Genomic DNA, 19,816 nt, shown 5'->3' on the forward strand with positions numbered 1-19,816 from the left:
CAAGACTCCATCTCAAAAAAAAAATAAAAATAAAAAATACTGTTTTATTTAAATGAGATCTATCTTAAGTCAACAAAATCAGGTCAACAAAACTGCACCAAGTCAGCAAAATTACACTCAGTACAAGTACAGCTGTAAAAATATTTTTATGATATTTAAATTTTAAGAATAAACATATATCACATTTATAATCTTAAAAGTTTCATTCCCAAAATGGAGATTACCACACGCAGAGATAAAATTAGAGAAAGAGGATGGAATTACCTCGATTTCATCAAGTGAAAAGTACAAATTTACAGTCTATCATAATTATAAATAGGGGACACTAAAAAAATCACTTTCTGAAAATGGACAGTATATAACAGCAACTTATTTACCTGATGATCTTCATGTTTTAATAAACTAGACAGAGATTCTACACAAATTTCTAAAGAAGAATCTTGAGGTTCCATTTTGCCACAGAGTCTTGATACCACAGCCATAGCAGAGTGCAAGGTGTCTTTATGAACTAGATGTCCACTGTCACGAATGAAGGTAAGCACACAATTCAAACCACCAGCCTCAAAGACTGCTCCTGACTCACGAGTACATATCAGTTCTAATACCTATAATAGTAAAACAAATGTAACGAAAGAATGCAAGCCTGATTTTCAAGAATCACAGAAACAATGAGCACTCCAAATTTATTAGTGACACATTAAAAACAGAAGAGTGAAACAAATGAAATTAATTTTAATAATATATTTTAGATGGGTGTGGTAGCTCACACCTGTGATCCCAGCACTTTGGGAGGCCAAGGTGGGCTGTTCACTTGAGCCCAGAAGTTCAAGACTAACCTGGGCAACATGGCAAAACCTGATGTCTACAAAACATACAAAAATTAGCCAGGCATAGTAGTGGCATGTGCTATGGTCCCAGCGACTCAGGAGGTTGAGGCGAGAGGATCACTTGAGCCCTGGAGGTCAGGGATGCAGTGAGCCATGATCGCCCATTGCACTCCCATCCTGGGCAAGAGAGTGAGACTCTGTCTCAAAAAATAATAATAATAGCCGGGCATGGTGGCTCACGCCTGTAATCCCAACACTTTGGGAGGCCGAGGCGGGCGGATCACTTGAGGTCAGGAGTCCGAGACCAGCCTGACCAACATGGAGAAAACCCGTCTCTACTAAAAAATATAAAATTAGCCGGGCATGGTGGCGCATGCCTCTAATCCCAGCTACTCAGGAGGCTGAGGCAGGAGAATCATTTGAACCTGGGAGGCAGAGGTTGTCGTGAGCTGAGATCGCGCCACTGCACTCCAGCCTGGGCAACAAGAGTGAAACTCTGTCTCAAAAAAAAAAAAAAAAATAATAATAATAATAATATTTTTTATTTAACCCAATATATCCAGGCATCATCATTTCAACATGAAATCAATATAGAAAATTACTGATATATATTATAGTCTTTTATGTATAGTCTTTAAAAATGCATGTATACTTTATACTTACAACGCATCTCTATTTGGAGTAACCACATTTGAAGTGTTCAATAGACTTATTTGGCTACCATATTGGACAGTGCAGGTTTAGAAAGTGAAATCTGTATGGCAAGCTAAAGAACTACAAGTAATTTAGCAAAAGCTCATAATAATACTCTAATACTATTTGTCTTTTTCATTATCATTCTCATGAGTCTAGGGTAGCATTTTCCAGAAGCTAAGCATGATGTGATACTGTACCAGACTGAATGCAAAAGCAGACAGGAGGATCCATCGGTCTACTGTAAAAACAGAGTGTTCTTAAGAGACTTGCAAAAATGCATAAGAATTCCAGTCTTCTCACTAACTTTGTTTATTTAAAAAGGTTATTTTTCATTAACCTGTTATGTATAACATGTAATTAATTTATTTTAAGATAAATAAATATTTTAAATTTATCAGTTTCAGTATCTAATATGGTAAATAAATAGACAAAACCTATATGAACAAAAGCTCTTTGGGTATCCTCAATTATTTAAGACTTGTAATGGGATCCTGAGACAAAAAATTTGAGAACTGCTGACCTAAAGCAGCAAGAATCATAAAAAGAATGAAGCAGAAATCATTAAAAAAAAAAAAAAACAAGAAAAGAAAAAAGAATCAGGGGCCGGTCACAGTGACTCAAGCCTGTAATCCCAGCAGCACTTTGGGAAGCCGAGGCGGGTAGATCACCTGAGGTCAGGAGTTCGAGACCATCCTGGCCAACATGGTGAAACCCCATTTCTACTAAAAATACAAAAAATTAGCCGGGCATGGTGGCACACACCTGTAGTCCCACCTACTCAGGAGGCTAAGGCAGGAGAATCACTTGAACCCAGGAGGCAGAGGTTGCAGTGAGCTGAGACTGCACCACTGCACTCCAGCCTGGGAGACAGAGCAAGACTCTGTCTCAAAAAAAAAAAAAAAAAAAAAAAAAAATCATGTAAAATCTCAATGTATTCACCACAAATAGTTCCAATAAAGTATGGATCTAGTAGTAATGCTTTTAGAGTTACATAAAGACAACAGCTTACTTTACAGGGAATATAGCAAAATAGTTAAATCCCTGGGCCCTAGAACCAAACTTCCTAATCTTCAAATTCATAAACTTCAAGTCTTGACTCTGCTGCTCACTACTCCCAAGTATGTTCCTTAACCTCAGCATACTTGAATTTTTTTCATCTGTAACATAGGATAATATTCGGCTGGGGGTGGTGGCTGACACCTACGATCCGAGCACTTTGGGAGGCCAAGGCAGGGGGATCACAAGGTCAGGAGTTCAAGACCAGCCTGGCCAACACAGTGAAACTCCATCTCTGCTAAAAATACAAAACAAATCAGCCGGGCGTGGTGGTGGGCACCTGTAGTCCCAGCTACTTGGGAGACTGAGGCAGGAGAACTGCTTGAACTGGGAGGTGGAGGTTGCAATGAGTCGACTTCGTGCCACTGCACCCCAGTCTGGGAGACACAGCAACTGTCTCAAAAATAATAATAATAATAATAATATTCCTGGCACCAACCTATCCCATATAGGATTGCTGTGAAGATTAAATGAGTTAATACCTTAAAGTGCTTAGAATAATGCCTAGCACTGGTGGGTGGTGTTTGTTGTGGTGGTGATTGTTACTATTATAATACAAAATGATTTGGGTAAGAACAGGGACAACCTATCTCTAAATGACTACCAGGAACTGAAGTGCACTGAAGCAGCACAGAACATAGCAATCACTTACAGTTTTCCTTCTAAGATAAGATTTCCTTTCGCAAGCCCTATGGAACCTCCTTTGGTGCCACAAGGGTTGTGATTTCCACTGTTCTCAACTACTCTCAATAAAGTAAGACTGAAAATAGGAAGAATTTCTTTTTTTCAGTAAATATATTTTTCAGTCTCTAAGTGATGTTTAAATGAGCCAATACTCATCCCTAAGAGGTCTGAGAAAAATAAGTAATGAGCCAATAAATAATACTTACCTTTACACACTGTTCAGCTAAGTCTCTGCTAGTCCTGTTGTTAAGTTCAACTACAACCAAACGATTACAAAGTGCTTTTATGGCTCCATCTACCCCAACAATCCTTCGGGTACATTCTGCAGATACATCCAGGTAGTATGTTATGGCACGGGCTGTCACCTCTAATACATTGTCTGGAGCACTTTCATCAAGAAAAATTTTGCAAAGGGCTGGTAAGAAAGTACGAGGAGGACATCTGTAGTGAAAGAAATCATATTACATCTAGGGTTATTAAATTCTTAACAGCAAAACATTAACAAAATAATAGAAAATAAAAAGTTATAATGTAACACACTGTGCTCAATACTGTGTCTGAATGTTTATTAGGTAATATTTCTCACATTGTTTTTGCTTCCATAACAATACTCACATGCTAATTTCATCGCTGCTGAAAATACCAAGGTGTAAATGGTTTAAAACAGCAGCATTAACTTGAAAGCATGTTTAAAAAAAAAAAAATGGCCAGGCATGGTGGCTCACGCCTATAATCCCAGCACTTTGGGAGGCCGAGGCGGGCAGATCACCTGAGGTCAGGAGTTCGAGACCAGCCTGGCCAACATGGTGAAACCCCATCTCTACTAAAAATGCAAAATATCAGCCGGGCGTAGTGACAGGCACCTGTAGTCCCAGCTACTCAGGAGGCTGAGGCAAGAGAATCACTTCCGGGAGATGGAGGTTGCAGTGAGCTGAGATCACGCCACTGTACTCCAGCCTGGGCAACAGAGCAAAACAAACTCTGTTTCAAAAAAAAAAAAAAAAAAACCTCAAACATGAACTGCTCTATGAAACCCTCCTTAAGCCCCCAAATACTTAAGTGGTACTTTCATGTTCCTTAACCCTCATAAAAGCAGCACATACACTGTTTAATGTATCACTTTACTTCCTTATTCACTTAAAAGTCCCAGAAGGCCAGGAACACTGCTCAATTCATATTTTTCAGAAAGAAGCACTGATTTGGGGTCTAAAAGACTGGGGTAAAAAAAAGAACAGCAACTGTGTGACTTTTCTGCATCTTTTTCCTTACTTGTGAAGCATAAGTAATAGCTAAATAACGCCTACTTTAGGTCGGGCACAGTGTGGCTCATGCCTGTAATCCTTGCACTTTGGGAGGCTGAGGCAGGCAGATCACTTGAGGTCAGGAGTTCAAGACCAGACTGGCCAACACAGTAAAACCCCGTCTCTACTAAAAATACAAAAATTAGCTGGGCATGGTGGCACATGCCTGTAGTCCCAGCTACTTGGGAGGCTGAGGCAGGAAAATCACTCGAGCCCAGGACAGGGAGGTTGAAGTGAGCTGATATTGCGCCACTGCACTCCAGCCTGGGTGACAGAGCGAGACTACATCTCAAAATAAATAAATAAAATAAAATAAAAAATAATACTTTATATGGTTATGAAGATTAAATGAAATCATACACATTAAAAACAGCTCAGTGCCTAGCATATTAAACTAAACTTTAGCCCCCATCCTCTCCCTTTAACAGTCTAATGCTTATTACACAAACCTGTCCAAGACAGTTCCATCAAAAACATTATTTTTGAGATATCAGTAATACTCCCTATATTTTACCAACACTTAAAATATGAAAAGATCATAATTTACATTTAGTAGAAATCTCAGCTATGTGACATCAAATACATTATTCTAGTTTCTCTAGACAGACTAAACTACAGCTACAGATAACACAAAGGGTAATACCCTCAACATTTTAATGGAATAATTTATCTTCCTATTCTTAGTGTATACAAATGAGTACTTCCCATACCTTTAGTAGCCTTTAAGAAATATCTGTATGAGGCCAGGCCCGGTGGCTCACGCCTGTAATCCTTGCACTTTGGGAGGCTGAGGCAGGTGGATCACCTGAGGTCAGGAGTTCAAGACCAGCCTGGCCAACATGATGAAACCCCGTCACTACTAAAAATACAAAATATTTAGCCAGGTATAGCAAGCACCTGTAATCCCAGCTACTCAGGAGGCTAAGGCAGGAGAATTGCTTGAACCTGGGAGGTGGAGGTTGCAGTGAGCTGAGATCATGCCACTGCCTGGGCAACAAAAGCAAAACTCCATCTTAAAAAAAAAATCTGTATGAATGTTAAAGTATATCTAATTCTACGGTTTAATATCCGCTTAGATGATTCTTAACTTAAAGGGTCCAGAAGAAAGAATACTGTTAAAAAAATTTTAGGGCCCGTATGGTGGCTCACGCTTGCAGTCTCAGCACTTTGGGAGGCTGAGGCAGTTCAAGATCAGCTTGGCAACATGGCAAGACTCACTATTAAAAAAATACATAAAAATAAAAAAATTTTAGAAGACATCTTTCATGCAATGACTGAGTAATCATTGATTAAACACAGGTTTTTGTTTTTTGATAGTCTCGTTCTGTTGACCAGTGCAGTGGCATAATTTTGGCTCACTGCAGCCTCCGTCTCCCACGTTCAAGCAATTCTTGTGCCTCAGCCTCCAGGGTAGCTAGGATTACAGGCGCACGCCACCACACCCAGCTAATTTTTGTATTTTTACTAGAGATGGGGTTTCACCATGTTGGCCAGGCTGGTATTGAACTCCTGGCCTCAAGTGATCTGCCTGCCTCAACCTCCCAAAGTGCTGGGATTACAGGCATAAGCCACTCCACCCAGCCAGAGGTGTTTTTATTAGCCAGCAACACTGGCAACCTATGACATGTAGTCATTTGTAATATTTCTAAGTCAGGAATTAAATGCCTTCAGGCTAGGTTGTAAGAACTAGTCCCACAGTTCTCAGGTAATGTCACAAAACTGTCTAGCATATCAGAATCTTAAGCCTTGTTAGAGCATACTACATATGCTCTACATATGCATATGTAGTAGATGGAAGAAATGAGAAGAGACTGTTAAAGTGTTAATAGTAAAGAAAAAACACAGTCTAAAAGAGTAATGTGTTTTCTTTAGAAAACAGTAGTTTTTGAATAAAGAATAAAATGAAGTTGATAGTTCAAGTATCAAATGACAAGAATAGATTTACCATATGCTTTATAATAATACAATCATTCATCCATTTTTCTTACCCAGGGTAAAAACTGCACATCAAAAAAAAAATAAAATTTAAGAGCAATGCTTAGTATAAACTTAATACATTTCATGGGGGAATGTAGTATTTGCTAATTTGGGGAATAACAGTTCCTGCTGTGTTCCCTAAAATGTGATGCATTTCCTGAACAAGTATAGCTAAAGAGCCAGTTTCGGCTGGGTGCAGTGGATCACTCTGTAATCCCATCACTTTGGGAAGCCAAGATGCTCCCATCTTGAGTGCTTGAGTCCAGGAGTTCAAGAACAGCCTGGGCATCACAAGGAGACTTCATCTCTACAAAAAATGAAAAACCAAGCCAGGCTGCTAGTGTGCACCTGTGGTCCCAGCTACTCGGGAGGCTGAGGCAGGAGGCTCACTTGAACCCAGGAGATCAAGGCTACAGTGAGCCATGATCGCACCTGTGCACTCCAGCCTGGGTGACAGAGCAAGACCCTGTCTCAAAAGAAAAAAAAAAACAAAACAGAGCCAGTTTCAAAAAGGTCAAAACCCAGAAAACTCTAACCTCAGAGGGTCTCAGATTTTAATTGTGATCAACTGTGTTCCTAAGAAATATCTGTTGTGCCTTGGCTATTGGACAGAAAAACCAATTTTTTTTTTTAGCTGTTGAGTTACTTTTTCAACAGTAACAAGGTATCTGGGGCATATTCCTACATATGTAAAATGCACTTTTTTTATATCATGGTTTCAAGGAAAATCAAAGAAATGTCTTTTTACTTTTCCTTTTTTTTTTTGAGACAGTCTCTGTCACCCAGGCTGGAGTGCAGTGACACCATTTTGGCTCACCACAACCTCTGCTTCCTGGGGTCAAGTAATTCTCCTGCGTCAGTCTCCTGAGTAGTTGGGACTACAGGTGCCTAACACATGCCCGGCTAATTTTTGTATTTTTAGTAGAGAATGGGGTTTCACCATGTTGGCCAGGCTGATCTAGAACTTCTGGCCTCAAATGATCTACCCATCTAGGCCTCCCAAAGTGCTGGGGTTACAGACATGAGCCACCGCGCCCAGCCTTTTTTTTTTTTTTTTTTTTTTCCAGACAGGGTCTTGCTCTGTCACCCAGGCTGGAGTGCAGCGGTGTAATCATGGCTCACTGCAGCCTCAACCTTCTGGGCTCAACCTTCCTCCCACCTCGGCCTCCCAAGTAGCTGGGAGCACAGGTGTATGCCAAGACGCCAAGCTAGTTTTTAAAAATTTTTTTGTAGAGATGCAGTTTTGCCATGTTGCCCAGGCTGGTCTCGAACTCCTGAGCTCAAGCAATCTGTCCACCTCAGCCTCCCAAAGTGCTGGGATTACAGGCATGAGCCACTGTGTCCAGCCAATATTCCTATTAAACTAGTTACATGATAATGAGATTTTTTCCTTCTGTGAGTTTTGCTAATAAAAACTCACATTACTGGCCAGGTGCGATGGCTCACGCCTGTAATCCCAGCACTTCGGGAGGCCAAGGCGGGCAGATCACTTGAGCTAAGGAGTTCGAGACCAGCCTGGCCAACATGGTGAAGTATCATCTCTACTAAGAATATAAAAATTAGCCAGCATGGTGGTATGCGCCTGTAGTCCCAGCTACTTGAGAGGCTGAGGCGGAAGAATGGCATGAACCCGGGAGGCAGAGCTTGCAGTGAGCCAAGATCAAGCCACTGCACTCCAGCCTGGGCAACAGAGTGAGACTCCGTCTCAAAAATTAATAATTAAAAAATAAAACTCACATTACTATAAGCTACTATTATGAATACATTAATTGCCAAAGCAAAAGGAAATCAGCTGGATTAGGCAGACTCCTTTCATTTATGTGGTATTTCCTGTAATATAGCCACTGATTTACAGCAAATACAGCCAAATTCTTGAAAATTATCTCTTTAATACGAAAACTTAACTAAAATTTACTTTACACACAAACAAGGTAAAAAAAATCCCAAATCAGACTCCTAAAAATAAAGCAACAAATTTGATGTAAAACTCAGTAACCCTCTAGCAATCAGTATGTGAAAACATATACATTAAAAAAAATAAATTATATAGAATTTATATTTTATTTAAAATATACATAAATATACTGTATTTATGTGAAAGGTATTAGCAAAAAGGTTTACATGAGTAACAAATTTTTGAAAGTTAACTCAAAGTTAATATACTTGGATACCTCTCATGCCAACAATACTTACTTAACAGAACAGGTAAATTTGCTCTAAAGTTTATTCTCTTATAAATTCAGTTGCTCATAAGTGAGGTTTTAAAAATAACAGTTTTTTTCTTAATGGATTCAAGTGTATATTATTTCCCCTTTATTTATCTATTAATTTATAATAGACTAGCATAGCAAATAAAATTTCCAACACATGAAATTATAGCGTATGAAACTCAAGATGGGTCAAAATTATCTGAAGTGAACAATGTTAACTCAAATTCGGATAATTCAGTCTTCAGAGAAGAGAAATTCTGCTGAACTCAGTGGAGGGCCTTTGAAGTCAAAAACTATTCCAATAATTTTGTGTCATCACTACTCAACTTAAAACTTATGAGAATTCTTGAAATAGTAAAATTTCTTAAAATTTTTTAAGACAGGGTCCCACTCTTGTCACCCAAGCTAAAGTGCAGTGGCGCGATCTTGGCTCACTGTATCCTTGACCTCCCAGGCTCAAGCAACCCTCTCAAATCAGCCTCCCAAGTAGGTGGGACCACAGGCATGCACTACCATACCCAGTTAATTTTTTGATTTTTGGTAGAGACAAGTTCTTGCTATGTTGCCCAGCCTAGTCTTGAACTCCTGGGCTCCAGCAATCTTCCCATCTCGGACTCCTAAAGTGCTGGGATTACAGATGTGAGCCACCACACCTTGCCCAAAGTAATAAAATTTTAAGTGGTTATAAAGACATATTATTCAAGTGAAAATAGATGTAATCATTATCTCACACATAATTCTAAAAACTTTTCTTTAAAACACTATTAGAAGATTCCTAACAAAAGTACTCAATTAAAATACAGGTTAAGCCGTGCACAGTAGCTCACTGCTGTAATCCTAGCTACTCAGAAGGCTGAGGCAGGATGATCACTCGAGCCCGGGATTTCTAGACCAGCCTAGGCAAGACAGTGAGACCCGTCTCTAAAAAAAAGATTAAAAAATTAGCCAGCTGGGTGCCATGGCTCACTCCTATAATCCCAGCACCTCGGGAGGCTGAGGCAGGCAGATCTCTTGAGCTCCTAAGAGTCTGAGACCAGGCTGAACAACAAAGTGAGACCCCATCACTACAAAAAATACAAAAAGTAGTCAGGCATGGAGGCGTGCACCTGTGGTCCCAGCTACTCGGGAGGCTGAGGTGGGAGGATGGCTTAAGTCTGAGAGGCAGAGGTTGCAGTGAGCCAAGATCATGCCACTGTACTCTAGCCTGGGTGAGCCACACCCTGTCTCAAAAAAAAATTAGCTGGCATAGTGGCGCATGTCTGCAGTCCCAGCTATTTGGGAGGCTGAGGCAAGAGGATCACTTGAGCCCAGGAGTTCAAGGCTGCAGTGAGCCATGATCACACACAATGCACTTTAGCCTGGGCAACAGAGTTAAGATTCTCTTAAAAAATATATGTATACATAGACATATACATACACACACGCATATGCATATAGGTTAATAGTATTTATTCACAACTGAAAAGCCAATTACAAAATCTCAAAAATCTAACTATAAATCAAGCAAAGACATTGGGAAGAAAATGCCAACATTAATTACTGAATTCTAAAAAATACAGATAGTTGAGAGAATTGTATTACCTGAAGTTCACATTGAAACTAAAACAAATAACAAGTGTCATTTCCTAATAGATACTTGGCTGGATATTCTGCTTTAATACAGCCATTGTAATTTAAACAGATAAGATTTAAACACTGATGCTTCTGGCCAGGTGCGGTGGCTCACGCCTGTAATACCAACATTTTGGAAGGCCAAGGAGGACGGATCATGAGGTCAGGAGATCGAGACCATCCTGGCTAACACGGTGAAACCCCATCTCCACTAAAAATACAAAAAATTAGCTGGGCGTGGTGGCGGGCGCCTGTAGTCCCAGCTACTCAGGAGGCTGAGGCAGAATGGTGTGAACCTGGGAGGCGAAGCTTGCAGTGAGCCGAGATCGCACCACTGCACTCTAGCCTAGGCAACAGACAAAGAGAGACTCTGTCTCAAAACAAAAAACAGAAACAAAAAACCTGATGCTTCCACTGTTAGGGAATTTCATAGCATCATTTTCAGAGAAACCCTGTGTTGATAGATAATTCAACTTGAGGCCAGGCATGGTGGCTGATGCCTGTAATCCCTGCACTTTCGGAGGCTGAGGTGGGCAGGTCACTTGAGCCCAGGAGTTCGAGACCATCCTGGCCAACATGGTAAAACCTGGTCTCTATAAAAAACACAAAATTTAGCAGGTGTGGGGACACGTGCCTGAGGTCCCAGTTACTCAGGAGGCTGAGATGGGAAGATCACATGAGCCCAGGGAGGTCCAGGCTACAGTGAGCCATAATCGTACACTGTACTCCAGCCTGGGCAACAAAGTGAGACCCTGTTTAAAAAAAAAAAAAAAAAAAAGATAATTCAACTTGACCTTTGTGGTTATTGGACAAGCACTCGACTACCTTCTATGAGCAAAACTCTCAAATCCCTTGCCCCATTTCTGGCTAAATGAACGACCCCCCACATTCCCTAGGTCTAAATCTATGTCAACAGGGATTGACAAAGAAAAAATATTCACATTATCAGGAAATCTGACCTCGCTATAAATTTACGATCACCAACCTTAAATGAGAACAATACCTAATAACTCTGCTACATTTCTTTCACGGTCTAGAATGAGTATTTTCTTCAATTTTCTCTCGATTTATGACTCCCCTGGTTTTCCACTCTAGCTTCCTTCCTAGATTCCCTCGTCATCTTTCCTGTCTCTTTAATTACCTTTTTAATGGATTTCATCCATTCTCTTAGTTCATACACCACAAATATAAATCTCATCCAGGTATCACAAAAACTCCCCAAGTATTTTCTCCACCCTAGACTGACTCAATATCACTATCTCCATTTAGAAATATCACAGGCATCTTAAAATGAGTATATTCAAAACAAAACTCCTGATGTGTGCCTCTATTCCCAAATCTCCATCATAGTAAATGTCAACCATCCAGAAAGCCAAAAAGCTGAGAATCATTCTTGATTTCCCCCCATTTCATACCCAACCCATCAGTTAAATCCCACCAATTAGGCCAGGTGTGGTGGCTCACACTTGTAATCCCAGCACTTTGGGAGGCCGAGCCGGGTGGATCACCTGAGGTCAGGAGTATGTGACCGGCCTGACCAACATGGTGAAACCCCATCTCTACTAAAAATACAAAAATTAGCCAGGCATGGTGGCACGTGTCCGTTATCCCAGCTACTGGGGAGGCTGAGGCATGAGAACTGCCTGAACCCAGGAGGCGGAGGTTGCAGTGAGCTGACATCACGCCACTGCACTCCAGCCTGGGCAACAAGAGCAAAACTCCGTCTCAAAAAAAAAAAAAAAAATCCCACCAATTAAGCCCTCCAAAATATATCCTATGGGCCAGGCACAGTGGCTCATGTCTGTAATCCTAGCACTTTGGGAGGCCGAGGTGGGCGGATCACTTGAGGCAAATTCGAGACTAGCCCGGCCAACATGCGAAACCCCATCTCTATTAAAAATACAAAAATCAGCCGGACGTGGTGGCACATGCCTGTAATCCCAGCTACTCGGGAGGCTGAGGCAGGAGAACCACTTGAACCTGGGAGGTGGAGGCTGCAGTGAGCCGAGATCGCACCACTGCACTCCAGCCTAGGTGAAAGAGCGAGAGAGACTCTGTCTCCAAAAAAAAAAAAAGAACCCAAAAAACAGGCCCAGCGTGGTGGCTCATGCCTGTAATCCCAGCACTTTGGGAGGCCAAGGTGGGCAGATCACCTGGCTTACAGAGTTCGAGACCAGCCTGGCCAATGTGGCAAAACCTCGTCTCTACTAAAAAACACAAAAAATCAAATTAGCAAGGGGCAGTGGCTTGTGCCTGTAGTCCCAGCTCCCTGGGAGGCTGAGGCAGGAGAATTGCTTGAACCCTGGAGGCAGAAGGGGCAGTGAGCTGAGATGGCGCCACTGCATTTCAGCCTGGACGACAGAGTGAGACTTTCTCAAAAATAAAATTAAATTAAATTAAAATAAAAAACCTCTAATCTAAGCCAACTTCAAAGTCTGGTTTGGACTACTGAAATAACCCCTCATACATCTACATAAGAGTTATGCCCAGCACTAGCACTGAGGAGCAGCATATCTGGAAAGAAGAGGAGATCATTCTGGTATAAGATATTACAGCATGAGCAAAGTGAACAGGACATTTGTGCAATGGAATGTCCCAGTGATGGGCAATTGATACATACAGAAGAATTGATCAAATAAATATATTAAGGATAATGGGAGCCATGTTTCTCACTGAAGGAAAAGAGAACTGAAAATATAGAAAGAGAAAACTAGCATGAGCCCTGTGGTGTTAGATTAGAACTAGAGATACTTGTATGAACTCATACAAGTTTTTTTTTCTTTGTTGTTGTTGATTTTTGAAACGGAGTCTCACTCTATCACCAGAGTGCAGGGGCACAAACTCAGCTCACTGCCTCCTGGGTTCAAGCAATTCTCCTGCCTTGGCCTCCCAAGGAGATGGGACTACAGGCGCAAGCCACTGGGGCTGGCTAATTTTATTTTTGTATTTTTTAGTAGAGACAGGGTTTCACCACGTTGTCCAGGCTGGTCTCAAACTCCAGACCTCAGGTGATCTGCCCACCTTGGCCTCCCAAAGAGACGGTATTACAGGTGTGAGTCACCACACCTGGCCTGAACACATGGGTTTCAAAATATAGAGACAGCTGTAGATAGATAGATAGATAGATAGATAGATAGGTAGATAGGCAGACAGACAGACAGACAGACAGATAAAAGCTAATGTGTGTGCTGTTCCATCTGTCTAAAATCCTTTTCCCCTAACTCTTTCCAAAGCTAGCTCTTTGTTATTCTTCCTTTTTTTTTTTTTTGAGACAGAGTCTTGCTCTGTCGCCCAGGCTGGGGTGCAGTGACACGATCTCAGCTCACTTCAACCTCTGCCTCCTGCGTTCAAACAATTCTCTTGCCTCAGCCTCCCAAGTAGCTGGGATTATAGGCGCCTGCCACCACACCTGGCTAATTTTTGTATTTTTAGTAGAGACGAGGTTTCACCATATTGGCCAGGCTGGTCTCGATCTCCTGACCTTGTGATACACCCGCCACGGCCTCCCAAGGTACTGGGATTACAGGCGTGAGAAACCGCGCCCGGCCTTGTTATTCTTCCTATCCCAGCCTAAATGTCACCTCCTAGACTTTTAGACTACCTTCCCTAACTACCCCAAACAGGCCTGTTTTTTCTCTTAACTTTACAATTTATATTTTATTTCCTCTTATCCATTGTAACTCTCTCCTAAAAGCTCCTCAGGACTAGAGCTTTATTTCATACAGCACGCAGCAAAGTTTCCTGCACAGAAGTGACACTAGTGTTTCACATGCTGAGTAACTTTTTTTTGCATCTAGAATGAGAAGCCAAATGAAAAGAACTCCTTCAGCTCCCTAATGAACTCCACCACACATGCCCAATCCCTCACAAATATACCCCCCATCCCTCCACACACAACTTCATCCTGGCCCAATTCCCACAGGGTCACCCACCTCACTCTACCCACCTGCCCCCAACTTTCCCACAACACAAACAACTGAATCCACTTCCATCTCTCATTTCTCATAGTAAAGCAAAATGTCAACTCTAGCCTCTAGCCCAAACTGCTCTCCTAAATAACAGAACTGCAGACACAACTGCCTCCCCTACTCATCTAGTGCCACCTGGATATGTTTCAGGAGCCTTCAAACATAACTTGCCCAAAACTAAAAGAAGCTTCTCTACCAAAAGCCATATTACTCATATCCTCTAACCTACCATATGCCTAGTCACTCAAGTAAAATTCATAAAAGTTTTCCAGAACTCGTTTCTAAAATACAAAATCTAAGACTTAATCTTGTTGGTTCTACCTCCTAACTCGGTTTAGTATCTGTCCTTAGAATTCCAACCCTCCTCACTTCTTTTTTTGTATTACTACCACAGCTTCCTAACCAGAATCTCTCACTAACTATCCAGTCCATTCACCATTCTATTACCTATTACCAAAGATATTTTTTTAAAACACAAATCTGTTAATTTCATATCCTTCAGTACCCTGAAGATAAAATCCAAATGCATCAGCCAGGCACAGTGGCTCACACCATTAATCCCAGCACTTTAGGAGGCCAAGGTGGGATTGCTTGAGCCCAGGAGTTCAAGACCAGCCTGGGCAACATAGCGAGATCCCATCTCTACAAAAACTTTAAATAATTAGCTGGGCATGGTGGTGCACGCCTATAGTCCCAGCTACTGGATGGGGGGTAGAGGGCTGAGGTAGGAGGATCACTCGAGCCCAGGAGGTAGAGGCTGCAGTGAGCTGCATTCCAGCCTGGATGAGAGTGAGACCCTGTCTTAGAAAAGATGCTTGAGGAATTACATGATGAGGCAGCTAGTATTTTCCAATGATGTCCACAACATTATCTACCTCCCACCCCACATATTCTTTTTTACAACGTGACTTTGATGGTCTTCCCTATGAGAGGGCCTGTGTTCTTTCCTCTTGAATCCGAGCAGGCTTATGATTATAGTGAAAGTGACCACTGTGTGACTTCAAATGCTAACTCAATGAATAAAAGATGATACAGCTTCTGCTGCATTCTTTTGGGACTCATGCTCTTAGAACCCAGTCACCATCCTGTGAGGAAGCCTAAGCAGCCACATTGAGAGTCCACATGTAGGTGTTCCAACTAAAAAATCTAGGCAAGGTCCCAGCTAGAAGCCAGGCTCGACCACATGCAACAGAACAAATCATCTGGTGATTCTAGTGCCTAAGTGTCAAGTCACTTCCCATCTTTGAGATTTCCTAGCTGAGGTCCCAGATACCGCAGAACAGAGACAAGCCATCTCCACTCTACCCTTTCCAGTTTTCAAAATCCAAATGATCTGTTAGCATAATTCTTGTTTAATACTACTAACTTTGGGGTGATTTGTCACACAGCAGTAAGTAAGTGATATAAACGATCTGCAAGTATTGTGCGGCTGGAAATCAGAGCCAAAGGGCAAAAGATCAGGATGAACTCACTGAGTCCAGATTGTGTCTTAGCTTTTTTCTGAGTACAAAGCAATAAAATGAAAATACCATAGAAACATGTAACGTACAAAGTGAAAGTCCCCATAATTTCAACCAAAGAGGTAATACTGTATCTAAAGATTGATGAGTGTTAGTCCTTTTTTTGTTTTGTTTTGAATTCTAAGAGAGTCAGTCTTGCTCTGTAGGCCAGACTGGAGTAGGATGGCACAATTACAGCTCACTGCAGCCTTAAACACCATAAGCTTGGCTAATTTTTTTTTATTTTTTGTAGAGATGGGGGTCTCGCTATGTTGCCCAGGCTGGTCTCAAACTCCTGGGCTCAAGCAATCCTCCCACCTTGGCCTCCCAAGTGTGGGGAGTTGCCGCACCAGGCCCTATTTTTTATATATTGATTTTTTTAAGAGATAAGTTATCTCTCTGTTGCCCAGACTGGTCTCCAACTCTTGGCCTCAAATGATCCTCCCACTTCAGCCTCCCAAAGTGCTGAGATTACAGGCATGCCCCACTGCACCCCACCTTTTTTGGTTTTGTTTTTTAAAAAGACAGTGTCTCGCTCTGTCACTTAGGCTGCAGTATAGCTATGCAATCATAACTCCCTGCTACCTGGATGTTTCAGGAGCTCCAAACTCCTGGGCTCAAACAATCCTCCTGCCTCAGCCTCCCAAAGCACTGGGGTTACAGACCTGAGTCACTGCGCCTGGCCTCATTTTTCCATATACTTAAACATTGGATATGTTTTCATTATTCACAAGTAGAACCATACTATAAATACTATCACATAATTTGCTTATTTCCTTAGTTAGTATGTTGTGACCGGCTGGGTGCAGTGGCTCACGCCTGTAATCCTAGCACTTTGGGAGGCCGAGGCAGGCAGATGGCTTTAGCTCAGGAGTTCCAGACCAGCCTGGGCAACATAGCAAAACCCTGTCTCTACAATAAATACAAAAATAAGCCGGGTATGGTGGCACATGCCTGTAATCTCAGCTAGTCAGGAGGCTGAGGTAGGGAAAAATGGCTTGAGCCTGGGAGGTCGAGGCTGCAGTGAGCCAAGATGACACTACTGCACTCCAGCCTGGGCTGGAGACGGAGTTTCTCCGTATGGACCAGACCCTGTCTCAAAAAAAAAAAAAAAAAATTACTAACTGATTGAAATAAATATATAACATCAAACTTTGTAGGATACAACTAAAGTAGTATATAAAGAGAAATTTATGGCATTAAATGCTTCAGGCCTCAAACCCCAGCTTTCAAAAATCAAACCCCAGCTTCCACTTAAGAAAACAGAGAAGGGCGGGCGTGGTGGCTCACGCATGTAATCCCAGCACTTTGGGAGGTCGAGGCAGGCGGATCACCTGAGGTTGGGAGTTAGAGACCAACCAGCCTGACCAACATGGAGAAACCCCGTCTCTACTAAAAATACAAACAAACAAACAAATTAGCCAGATGTGGTAGTGCATGCCTGTAATCCCAGCTACTCAGGAAGCTGAGGTAGGAGAATCGATTGAACCCGGGAGGCAGAGGTTGCAGTGAGCCGAGATCACACCATTGCACTCCAGCCTGGGCAACAAAAGCGAAACTCCATCTCAAAAAAAAAAAAAGAAAGAAAGAAAAACAGAGAAAAAGGCCAGGCATGGTGGCTCACGCCTGTAATCCCAGCACTTTGGGATGCTGAGGCAGGTAGATCACCTGAGGTCAGGAGTTTGAGATCAGCCTGGACAATTTGGTGAAATCCCATCTCTACTAAAAATACAAAAATTAGCTGGGTGTGGTCTTGAGCGCCTGTAATCCGCTGAGTTAGGAGGAGAATCGCTTGAACTCAGGACGTGGAGCTTGCAGTGAGCCAACATCCGTGTCACTGCACTCCAGCCTGGGTGACAGAGCGAGACTCTGTCTCAAAAAAAAAAAAAAAAAAAAAAAGAAAACAGGAAAAAAAGAGCAAATTAAACCCAAAACCAAAGCAGAAGGCAATAATAAAGAACAGAAATGAATAAAACTTTAAACAGAAAAACAGGGAAAATGAATGAAGCCAAAAGCTGGTTCTTGGAAAAGGTTCCTGGACAATGGCTAAATCTCTAGCCAGATTAACCAAAATAAAAAAGATAAAAATAACCAGTTTCAGGATGAAAAGGGGGTTTATCACTAAAGACCCTACAGATATCAAAAGGATAAAAGGGAATATCACAAACAACTCTATGCCCACAAATTTAAATTCAGATTAAACAGACAAATTCCTTACAAGACATTCTACTGGCCGGGCATGGTGGTTCATGTCTGTAATCTCAGCACTTTGGGAGGCCAAGGCAGGCAGATCACCTGAGGTCAGGAGTTCAAGACCAGCCTGGCTAACATGGTGACACCCCGTTTCTACTAAAAATGCAAAAAATTAGCTGGATGTGGTGGCACGCGCCTGTAATCCCAGCTACTCAGGAGACTGAGGCAGGAGAATCACTTGAACCCAGGAGGCGGAGGTTGCAGTGAGCCAAGATCGTGCCATTGCACTCCAGCCTGGCAGCAGAGCAAGACTCCACCTCAAAAAAAAATAAAATAAGACACTCTACCAGAACTCACGCAAGCAGCATTAGATAACCTGGATAATCCTATATCTATCACATAAACTAAACTAGTAGTAAAAACCTTCGAACATAAAAATTTATTCTCTTATGAATTATGCTTTTGGTGCTTACCTAAAGAAATATTTGCATAACGCAAGGTCACAATGAATTTCTCCTATGTTTTCTTCTAGAAGTTTTATAGTTTTAGGTTTTACAACTAGGTCTATGATTCATTTGGGTTTTTAAAAATATATATAGTGTGAGATATGTATCAAAGTTAAACTTATTGCATATGGATATCCAATTGTTTCAGCATCACAAAAAAAACTATCCTTTTTCTACTGAACTGCCTTTGTACCTTTGTCAAAGTAAGTTTTCCGTATATGTGGAAGTCTATTTCTGAACTCTATATTCTGTTCCACAGTTCTATTTGTCTATGTTTATATCAATACCACATTGTCTTGATTACTGTAGCTGTATAATAAATATTGAAATATAGACTAGTGTTAGTTCCCAATTTTGTTCTTCATAAAAGTTGTTTTGGCAAGCATAAGTCCTTTGCATTTCCATATAAATTTTGAAATAAGTTTTTCAATTTCTACATCTTGTTGAATTTATCTCCAAGAATTTCAGAAGAAATAAAAACTTATGGCCAGACGTGGTGGCTCATGCCTGTAATCCCAGCACTTTGGGAGCCTGAGGCAGGCAGATCACCTGAGGTCAGGATTTTGAGACCAGCCTGGCCAACATGGTAAAATCCCATTCCTACTAAAAATACAAAAATTAGCCGGGCATGGTGGCGGGCACCTGTAATCCCAGCAACTTGGGAGGCTGAGGCAGAAGAATCAGTTGAACCCAGGAGGCGGAGGTTGCAGTGAGCCAAGATCACGCCACTGCACTCCAGCCTGGGCAACAAGAGCGAAACTCTGTCTCAAAAAACAAATAAATAAATAAATATTTTTTAAAAGCTTATGTTCTCACATACACACAAAATCTATACACTACTGTTTATAGCAGTTTAGGTCATAATCACCAAAATATCCATGAAAAGGAATATTAGTTAGCAATTAAAGAGAATGAACTATTGACACAATAGCAACATAGATGAATCTCAAATGCGATATGCTAAGTGAAAGAAATCAGACTCAAAAAACTACGTATTGTATATATGATTCCATTTACATGACATTCTAGAAAAGTCAAAACTATATCAACAGAAAACAGGCCACCAAGTGCCAGGCACTGGGATGGGGAAAGGGTTTGAGTTCCAAGGGACAGCACCAGATGATGTTTCAAAGTCATGGAAATGTTCTGCATTTCAATTATAGTGGTGGTTACATGACTCATAGCAACGTACAATAATAAAAAGCTAACTTCCCTGTATGTAATTTAAACAAATTTAAGAAAAAGTTAACTATCATTCATAGAATAATCACAGCCCTCCCTGAATAAT

At 41.4% G+C, this 19,816-nt stretch overlaps 1 protein-coding gene across 12 annotated transcripts in view; it reads right to left on the bottom strand.

Moving 5' to 3' along the window:
* Positions 1-19,816, bottom strand: part of HECTD1 (HECT domain E3 ubiquitin protein ligase 1) — a 111,627-nt gene that overhangs the window by 78,417 nt on the left and 13,394 nt on the right. For all 12 annotated transcript variants that reach the window (XM_063651507.1, XM_054448300.2, XM_063651506.1 and 9 more), the window contains exons 3-4: positions 3,470-3,704; positions 378-605 (exon numbers count right to left, since the gene is read on the bottom strand). In XM_063651507.1, coding sequence (XP_063507577.1) covers positions 378-605; positions 3,470-3,704 — 463 coding nt within the window. The remainder of the gene's footprint in view (positions 1-377; positions 606-3,469; positions 3,705-19,816) is intronic.

The sequence above is a fragment of the Pongo pygmaeus genome, chromosome 15 (genome assembly GCF_028885625.2).
Source record: "Pongo pygmaeus isolate AG05252 chromosome 15, NHGRI_mPonPyg2-v2.0_pri, whole genome shotgun sequence".
NCBI lineage: Eukaryota > Metazoa > Chordata > Mammalia > Primates > Hominidae > Pongo > Pongo pygmaeus.